The sequence below is a fragment of the Pterocles gutturalis genome, unplaced genomic scaffold, assembly GCF_000699245.1.
Source record: "Pterocles gutturalis isolate BGI_N339 unplaced genomic scaffold, ASM69924v1 scaffold16908, whole genome shotgun sequence".
In the NCBI taxonomy this organism is placed as follows: domain Eukaryota; kingdom Metazoa; phylum Chordata; class Aves; order Pterocliformes; family Pteroclidae; genus Pterocles; species Pterocles gutturalis.
In genome coordinates, this window is record NW_010120897.1 from 18,458 (window position 1) to 28,205 (window position 9,748).

At 41.9% G+C, this 9,748-nt stretch overlaps 1 protein-coding gene across 1 annotated transcript in view; it reads left to right on the top strand.

Moving 5' to 3' along the window:
• The window catches only part of TSPAN8 (tetraspanin 8), a 15,583-nt gene extending 13,588 nt beyond the window's left edge, over nucleotides 1-1,995 (top strand). The window contains exon 8 of the mRNA XM_010077062.1: nucleotides 1,942-1,995. Within this exon, the coding sequence (XP_010075364.1) occupies nucleotides 1,942-1,995 (54 nt within the window). The remainder of the gene's footprint in view (nucleotides 1-1,941) is intronic.
• The last annotated feature ends 7,753 nt before the right edge of the window (nucleotides 1,996-9,748 follow it).

Here is a 9,748-nt window from a genome sequence, read left to right on the forward strand (position 1 = left end):
CCCTTCTTTGCTTGAGGAAAAGTCATCTCACAAGAAAATTTAGCCCCTAAACTACATATTCTTATAACGGGGGATTTCATCATGTTGCTTTCTTTGGTAATTTTCTTTCTTGTCACTGTTCCTCTGTGGTTTCCCTCCTCTCCCATCCCCTGCTGATGTATGTTTGAGGGAAAAGCAGAAATGACAAAGATTGTTGTGCAGAATTCAGTCTGTTATTCCAAGTGAAAACTTCTTGACATCATTGGCAGAGGGTTGCTCCTCATGGTAGAAGAGTAGGCAAGAGCTCCAACTCAAAAATACATTTCTAGGAAAATAAGAGTAAACAGGGAAGAGTTAAGCAGCTGCAGCACTGGGAGAGGACAGGCCACTAGCTTCTTACTGGGCACGGGCTTGTTGTTATTTAAGGTGCTATATGTGTGGGGTTAGGTCTCTTGCCTATATGTAGACTCTGGGGGAAAATAGGTGAAATACACCAATATTGAAAAGCTTTTGAAAATATAAGAAAAGTGTAAGATTGCATCTGTATCCCAAAGTTAAGTTATAAGTTACTTTGCTCTAGTTACCGGAGTTACATGAGTTTTAGCCTTTAGTTCATTGGCCATCATTCTTCCCTGTTCTCCAGCTGGCATTTTCTGTGGTGACTGTGTCTCCCAATCATAAAAGGATTAGAAGACAACATGAATAAACAATATGAGCTTCACTTGTTACAAATTGTCAGCTGGCAATTTACACTCAATAACCATTTGGCTGTCCCGAAGATATTAACATATTATGACTTCTCAATTAATTGCAAATCAAAGGCCACCTGCTTAACAATCTCTCTGCTCTGGCAAACCCCAGGAAAATAAGTAGACAAGGAAACGTGCTCCTCCCTAGCATTCTCCCGTCCCCCTGCTCCATTATGGCACTTGTGGGTTTTTAATGGTTTCAGCTTACCCTATTAGTGGAAATGATAGTGAGGAGAAGGGCCTAGTTTCACTTGGGCGCAAGTGACAAGGCAGGCATGGTGTGTTTGGGAAACCCTGTCGGCTTATTCCAGCTGTCAGTCCATCCCCCTGTCTTAGCTGTAACCCTGGGCTCTCTATGGTATCTGCTCTCTCTTCCTTAAATAAATGAAGCATCATGGTGTTCATGGCTTCATAAGTGTCAGTTGGATGCTTTCCGCTTTTGTGAAGCGCCTTCACAGACTGGTTAATTTTAAATCCAGAAGGAAGCTTTCTGACCTTCTGATCTCGCCAGCTGTCTGTCACAGGCTGTGAAATTTCACCCAGTAATTCCCACTACAGAAGGTGACCCTACTGAATTTTATATTTCAGCCAACAGCTTTGTTAGTGGACTCTGTGTTTCTATCCCAAATCTATTGCTGATGAACATAAAATATTTGTTGCACGATCATTTGCCACTCAAAATGGTGGGGTATGTTTACGGATGTATGCCTGTATACATATACACATGCATGCCTTTAGACATATATTCACATAAAAGAGAGTGACAGTGGAAAAGAAGAGAGATTTCAAAAGGAAACAACCCTTAGAATATGCAATGAAATCTGAAGGTTCCTCCAACTTCCTTAGAAAATAAAAGAATGATTTTTTGTCAGAATTTCACAACTATTTGCTGCTCCGTTGCAGCTAACAACTTCATTTTAACCTCTCAGAGTTACAGGGTACCTCATCCATGGAAGCAATCCATCTTTTAAAGAAATGAAAGTTTTCCATTATGTCTGCAGTCTTACCTGTGGTACATACTGATTTCATTAAAATGGCTATATTCTAGAGTAATGCTCTTTAAGAATTACATTGGAAAAGATCTTCTGCATAGCAGATTTAGCCTGCATGTAAATATAAGACATTTGCAAACAAAATGTTCCCACTGTGTATCAGTTGTATCCTGGGATTTCCAGGACTGCCAAATAATACCGGAAATGTCTTTGTTTTCCAGATTATTGGTTTGGTGTTTTCTATGAGCCTCTATTGCCAGATCCAGAGAAAATGAAACTGTGGAAGTGTCAGAACGATGTCACCAGCCAAATGAAAGCCTTTGTAGATAGAAGGATACTTGGCTTAGCACATGCAGATAAATATATGCATGTCCCAGGCAGATGTTCCGATGAAAACAGCAGCCCTGGTACACATGGATGCTTCAGAATTTGTAAAATGACCTCCTTATACTTCATAAGATTTAACGATGTGAATGTGAATTTTCATTTGCAATAAACATCTTTGTTTATGTTTCTGAGGAGTTTATTTTGTCTGAAGACACCATTTACGTCATGTTGAGAATCCGAGTTCGCCACGCAGCGTGCTGCATGGGTGTGTTACACCACCCGTGGCAGAGTCACCGTGAAGAGCTGCAAATGGATGTCACAGCAGCCGACTGGTCTGGGGAATTGCATGCCCCCAGCCAGCTTTGCCTGTGGGGCAGGGCGTTTTCATTGTGAATGTGGCAGGTCAATTTGACACTCCATATGGTATATATGGTCAGGGTTTTGCGGCTTGAGAGAGGCACAAAGACTAACTTTCATCCAAATAGGAAGGCCGCATTTCCCTTCAGAGATGTTTGAATCAACATCCTGGCAGCTGAGGTGGTCGCTCTCAGGCCCAAATGATGCTTAGATTGCCTACGGGAGTTGGATTTAGTGGCAGGGGTTTTGCAAATATCCATCAAGGTTGAAATCCAAGCCCACGGGGAAGCAAGATGCACACAGAAATCATGCAGGTGAGACTTCGCCCAGAGCGGCTAAGACGAGTGGTGGGCTCCCCAGCAGTGGTTGGACAGCAGAGGACACAGCTGGCAAAGCCGCAGCAGCAATATAAAGCACACCTGCCTTTGGAGTGACCAGTGCTTGCAAGTGCTGAAGCCCTGAGGCACTGGCAGCCCTGACTGTCCCTGCCCACCTCCCTGGGGCTCCCCCCACCCTACCCATAGCCCAGCACCGCATGTCAGCCCCCTGGGGCCATCAAACCCTGCTCCAGGGCCACTCTCCAGCTCCCCACAGCCCTGTCCTGCTTGGCCATGGGGTTCCACCAAGCTGGGCCCACCCATGGGCTCCTGTGCTGGGCCAGCCTCAGCCCTTCCCCGTCCCCAGGGAGGTGCCTGATGCCCAGGACTGGGGCTGCCCCAGTGCCCCCCCGCTGCCCAGCTCCTGTCTGGGGCGGCAGGATGGCCCCTGGCTGCCAGGCCCTTCTCTGCCACCCCAGGAGAGCCTGTGTGGTCCCAGTCCCCAGAATGCTGCTGGCCCAAATGGCTCTCTGACAGAATGCAAATGACATCAAGAAGCACATTTTTGAAAGGTACAAAGATGTCTATTGATGCCCGTAGGGATCTGCTGAGGTTTTCCACAGCACACCAATGGCCTCACTGCTGTGCATTGGGGGCTTGCTGTTTTCAATCAGTCCTGCTGAGCCCCCATCTTCATCTTCAGGAGGATCTTTAAACACCTTCAAAAAACTGCTGTTAAGAGAAAACCACATACCATGCTCTTCTACTTTAAGAACGCTCAAGTGTCCACAACTGTCTCAAAGCACACCCAGGCTGCTCCCATCTTGACAGAGCCATGCAACAGTTGCTTATAAATACATTAAAAGCTTTCTTTGAGTGGAGACCTTTGCCCATGCCTTATACTGGCAGGATTAAGTTCAGTTAAAATTCATCTGCAGCAAACACTTTCTTTTAAAACACATCCAGAGGAAAAGTTTCTGTTCTGTCCCCCACCCTTTCCCTAGCACTCAGATCATTAGGCCAAGCACTGAGAACTGCTTTCAGAAATTGTCTGTCTCCCAGGAAATTCATCTAGCTACCAGACAGTTCTGGCACTTGTTCTTCCCTTTGCTGAACCTCAGAAACTGTGCCAGAAGAATTCAAACTTTGCTGGACCAGAGAAAAAGCATGACTCCATAACCCAGCTGTACTCACTGGAAAGAGAAACGCTGGCTTCTGGTTCCTCCTCCTCCACAGACTTTTTTTCCTGTGCATATCTTACCCGTGATTTGAAATCTTGGGAGCTGAGCCTGAATCACACAGATTATGGGATGGCAGCTGGACTCTAGGATTGTCACTGCAGAAAAAGTAGTGAGTAGGAGGGAAAAAGGCAGTAAGAATTGCATCTTCCTCTTCCTTCCACTCCTTCGCATTGGAAGGAATGTTCTCTTTGAACAAAGGACCAGAAGGTCTCCCATAGAGAGGGGGCTCAGAGCTGTGGATGTCTAATGGGTGTACATGAAGGGAAAATTACAGCTGACCTTTTCTATGAGAAGTAGTTAGCTTCAGGCAGCTCTAAACCTGAGTATTACTGCTATGGATTTGTGACAAATGTTGTCATGAGACTGGCACAATATACACTGGTTTGGACATCAATCCAATCCTGTATCTGTTCTGGGGGAGACAGATGTATAAAAGCAAGGTGTTCATAAATGTCAGTTTTGGTTGTCTACAGCTTGGTTTTGGATATAGCCCTTTAAAATATCCTCTTTTGCACAAACATAATGATGTATGATACAAGAGACTTTTTAGTTAAAACTGTGGTGCTGTTAAAACCAACTGCAAAATGTCATTGTCTTCAGTGAGGAACTTTGACACAAGAGTTTCATCTGGAATAAGGTGAATAGTTCTTCTGTTTATTTGGGTAATTTGTCTTTATTTCTGAATGTTTTAAGGAATAAAACTGAATTACTATGATCATATGCTACCACAGTTGTTTAAATGGGATTGAATCAATGAAGTCATCCAGAATATTACCAATTTGCCACTAAATGGGTTTGCCTCCAAAACATGTCCATTGCCTTTGATGCTGCAGAACTTATTTACTTGTAATGTTCTGTAGACTCATGAAGTTTTCTCCTCCATTTTTCAATGGAAACAGCAAAATAACAATCATAATCCAAAAAGAAATCTGTCTAGATGGGATCCATCTGGCCATATGCAGAACTCTACAGAGTAGAAATTATCTCATAGAGTTGTAGAATCACGGAATGGTTTGGGTTGGAAGGGACCTTTAAAGATCATCTAGTCCAACCCCCCTGTCATATCTGAGCTATCTGTTTGGACTCCCCTTACAATCAACGAAGAGAAATAAGCACATTTAGGATTTGAGCCATCTTATACTAAAATAAATGTCCATAGAGGTTAGATGAATGATTTGCACTGCAGACAGGTGAAGTTGGAGTGAATGAATCCCACTCCACAATACTGAACTTCTTAAAATCAATAGAAGCAGTGGTCAGTCAGGAAAAAACATAAGTGTAATATTCCATGAGGGTACATTGATTATTCATTGATTCATTGACCTTTTAGCTCAGTCATAATCCAGCCTGCTAGGAACTGAGCCCAGCTGACTCTCTGGGCTTGTGGGATGAGATTCATCTGCTGTGCAGGAATATCCCTCTCAGAGCCACGACACTGTAACAGAGATCCCAGCACCATGTAGTCTTGGTGTTCTTATCAGAGAACATTTTGAGGTAGCAATTGACTCAAAGTAACAATGGGACATTTTTTGGAGCCCACATCCACTTTTTAATCATGATGTCTGGAATCACTGAAATGGAATTTGACAATAAATCTTTGACAGAACAATAAAACCATAAGGGTTTTCTTTTGTGGGGTGTTGGGGAAGATTGTTTTGTTTTTTCACAACAATCTCATCCAATGTTAGGTTCCTCTCAATGTTACCCAATAAAATCAAGCATACAGAGGAAGGACAGTTGGCCAAGACCTTAGTGCTTTGGAACAGCGAAGGGAGAAAAAGCATATATCTTTATAATCTTAAATAGTACAAGAAAAAGAGTGGTAGGAAGAAAGAAAATGCATTTCTGCCTTTGCTAGAGGAGCTTAATCCCAATTTAAAACCAAGTCTATTTAACACAAACTGGCAATCTATCATGTCAAAGCCAAACAACTGTTTAATGGCAACAGATAAGATGTCATGCCAGGGTCGAACTATCTCCAAAGAATGATTTGTTACATCATTTAAGGGATTTCGGAGGAACGTGTTGTTCTCAGAAGGGATTGCATTTGGAGACATGAGAGAAAAAGAAAGAAGTTATAGTTTATGATAAAATATGAGTCAGTAAAGCAATGTGAGGAATGCCATTAAACAATGTAGGGAGCATTAATAAGCCTGTTACTGGAAACAAAAAAACAATGAAGAAAAAGACAGAGGCAGACAGACAAACAAAAAAAAAAATCAGATTTTCAAAAACAGAAGAATGAAGCAAAACAGAGCAGGTTAATTTGAAAGTAAAAACAATAAAGATATTGAGCTTATCAAGATCCAAGGGTTTGCTGCACTCAGCTTAACATGAAGGGAATTTGGCCCCAATCCACCTTTGTGTCCTGGCTGTATGTTGAAAGCCATTTCAACCTGTTCTTCATGTAGTGACAGATCTGCCCCAAATTCTGCTGGCTGTTAGGGCCCCAAAGAAGCTGGTGTTGCAGATGGAGCTCATCAGAGCAGAGCTGGTAGCCAAAGGGTGCCCCAAGAGACAGCTCTGTTAGCTGTTTGGCCCCAAGGGTGTGGGGAGAATGAGCTCAAGGAGCTGGAGCTGCTGGCTTTCCCTCTGGGAAGGACACCAGGGCACTGCAGATCTGACCCAAGTATGTGTAGAGACATGATTAAGTGAGGCAGCAGAGTTTATTTTTAAATTAAGATGGAGGATAATCAATTTAAATTCTGCAATAGGATTGAAACCACAAAATTAGAAGTCATTTCTTTGGCTCTGCTGTAAGACCTGTCCTAACTGCTTAGCCAAAGGATTTCTGGCATAGGAGAAAACTCAGCTGATTTATGCTGGATTCAACCCTCATCATCTGAGGGGATATTTGACTCTGGGATGTTTGGGTCAGCCAGTGATAGAGAAAATACCTAATGCTGCTCCAGGCCAGAACCAAAACCTACCCCTGCAACAGTTCAGGCTGGGGAAGAAGCCTGGACACAGCTCCTCCAGGAGGGAACCAGGCTGTGCCAACCTGGGGAAATGTTACATTAGGACTTCATCAGGGACCAAAGTGAGGCTTGGAGCTCTTCTGGGTTTATCCATGGCAATTTGATTATTCTTGATAATTATATATCAAGAAAACTGGCAGGTTTTCTCTCCAGCGCTGTCAATAGCAATATTCTCACCCTTTCACTGAAGGGCTCTCTTTTTGTGCAATGGTTTGGATTAAATTGCTTTTTTTCTTCTTTTTAAGTCCATCGTTTTTGAACTGAAAGCTGACCCTCAGTGTATTTTGCAAAATGCTGAGCCTGCTTGGGTCTCTTGGGGAGGCAGAGGGGTGATGTCATTTACCACTTGATAGGGATGAATCCTTTATCTATCTGAACTTGGACACTGGGGAGGAATGGGAAAATGGTGCCTCTCCCTTTCTGTCTCAAATCCACTTACAAATCTTTCTCCTTGTAGAGAATGACAAGTCTCCACAGCAATATCCCCTTACCCCTAGATTTTATAAAATTAGCTCAAGCGGTCCAGAATTCTTTAAAACACAAAAACCATAGAAGTGAGAAAGGCTTGAAGGAATAAGAGGCAAGAGAGGTCCTTGGGCAGTAAGAGGGATAAGAGACATATCATATTCTTCCTTTCCAATCTGTGAGGAACTCAAATTCATCTGGTATAATTCATCAGAGATACTCCAGTTTCTTCATCTACATTAACCTGTACAAGATTGCAAAAGACTATTGAGCCCTTTTTCTAGCAAAAACTAAACCAAAATGTGCTAATGGACTCACACACACAAGGCTATGTAAGAAAACCAGGCACCAAATATGGACAAATGCAAGTGCTCGCTCAGGCAGCTTCATAAAACCGTCTCAAGGCACTTCAGCATACCAGCTCTTTACACTGAAAGTCTGTGATCTTGCTAATGTAAGGAGGTTAATTAGTGGAGTGGGTTCCAGGGGGTTGTATTAAAGAGCCCAAAGTGTCAGTAGTTTCACATCTGCGATTAAATGAACATAATGTGTTTCTGAGCTGTTTCAAACTCTGCTTTTGTGGTGGTTGTTATCTAAAAGATTTGTCAGATCAGCTAAACCCAGGCTGATATATGAATACTGACTATTTTGCTGCTGTAATACATTTTCTTGCTAAAGTTTCAGCTGAATATATTACTTCACTGTAATACAAATGTTTCTTAAACTCTATTTCATTATATTCATGAATTAGAGCAGCAGCTACACTCTGAACCATTAAATCTATCATTACTCAACTTGACATTAAGTTCTTTATTATTACAGTTAATTCATACCAGGAAAGATCTTTTGTAGATTTTATTCTGGTGGGGATGAGAAAGGAATAGAATGCACTTACTACTGTCTCTGTTTAAAAATTATCTTTTAGAATGTATTGGGCTTTGTTCAAAAAATTTCAAAACCATCTTTGACTAAGGCTTAGTATCTGTGTCATTGATTATCAGTGTATTAAGAGTAACAAATAATAAGAAGTGGAGCCATGGAAATTAATGTTGGTTGTTCATCAGGGTCTCCATTATTTATTTCTGTTTCCTGCCTGGACAAGTGTCTCCTGATGCAAATACAGTTGAGATCCTCTGGCATAGGATCAAAACAGACTCAAGAAAAGCAATGACTGAGAAAATTGTTTAATAACAAGAATGAATATAGCAATGATGTGAATAGGAAAAGGAAGGAATATTCCAAAGAAATATAGCAGCTCTGCGTTGATGTGTAGGAAATGAATTGCGATCACTTCTCCTGTCACTGTAGCAAAGGAGTTGAGAGCACACTGCCTCAATACCTGAGCTACTGCAGTACCATATATGTTTATAGAACACAAACGGATGGGGTGGGGAGGCAGGATCACGTGGCAACAAGGCTCAGAACATCAGAAAAAGGAGTGAGGACAGCATACCTAATTGCAGCTGGGAGAGGAACACAGGGAACCAGAATGTGAATTACATGAACCGGAATGCTATCAGAGCGACAAGACGGAAGTTTACAACCCAACTTGATGCAAAGTGTGATGGATCTCTTAAGCCTCTTGCAAACTGATCAAGGACTGGACTGTTTGTCAGCACAAATGAGAAACTACAGACTACTCACTGAACACAACAGAGTGTGCTGAAAGGGGAAGGAAATGAGGGCTTGTTTTATAGTGGTTGGATTTCAAAAATGTCCTCTGTTCTAAGAGACATTCCAGATTCTGAAAGGGTTCGTCACATTAAGTACAGGAAATTGTCTGTCAGATACAGTTTTGGGTACTGTGATTGTGGTACAAAGGATCCAGATGTGTTATCTCTGACATGCTTAATACCATAGCACAAACAATTAGGATGAATTACCTTGTAATTTAAGACTCTGCTTCCACTCTATACATGGACTCTTATGGTGACATGAGGAACTTCCTGCTATCACCTTCTTCGTATTATTATTTCTCAGTCTTTCAGCCAGTGGAAAAAGCATTTGAATCAATAGAATAAAGATGTCCTTCTGGAGTACAGTATGGTGAACTTGTTTAAACATAATTTTTAAAATATATATACAAAGAAACACACAAACCATCTGAGAAAAAAAAATTGCCTGTGGTTTTAGCATAAGAGATGTCCTACAGATGCGAAAAGCTGTGGACAAAAGACTTCAAGACCAGCTTTTCAGAGCTGAAATTGTCTCTGCTTCAAATATTCTCAAAAGACTAGCTTTTGGGGGATGGCAGTGACCGTAAGTTGATGTTAATAGTGCAAGTCAATTTTAATAATGCCTGGCTCTAACTGCAATAACCACAGCAACGTTATGTAAAAGGAA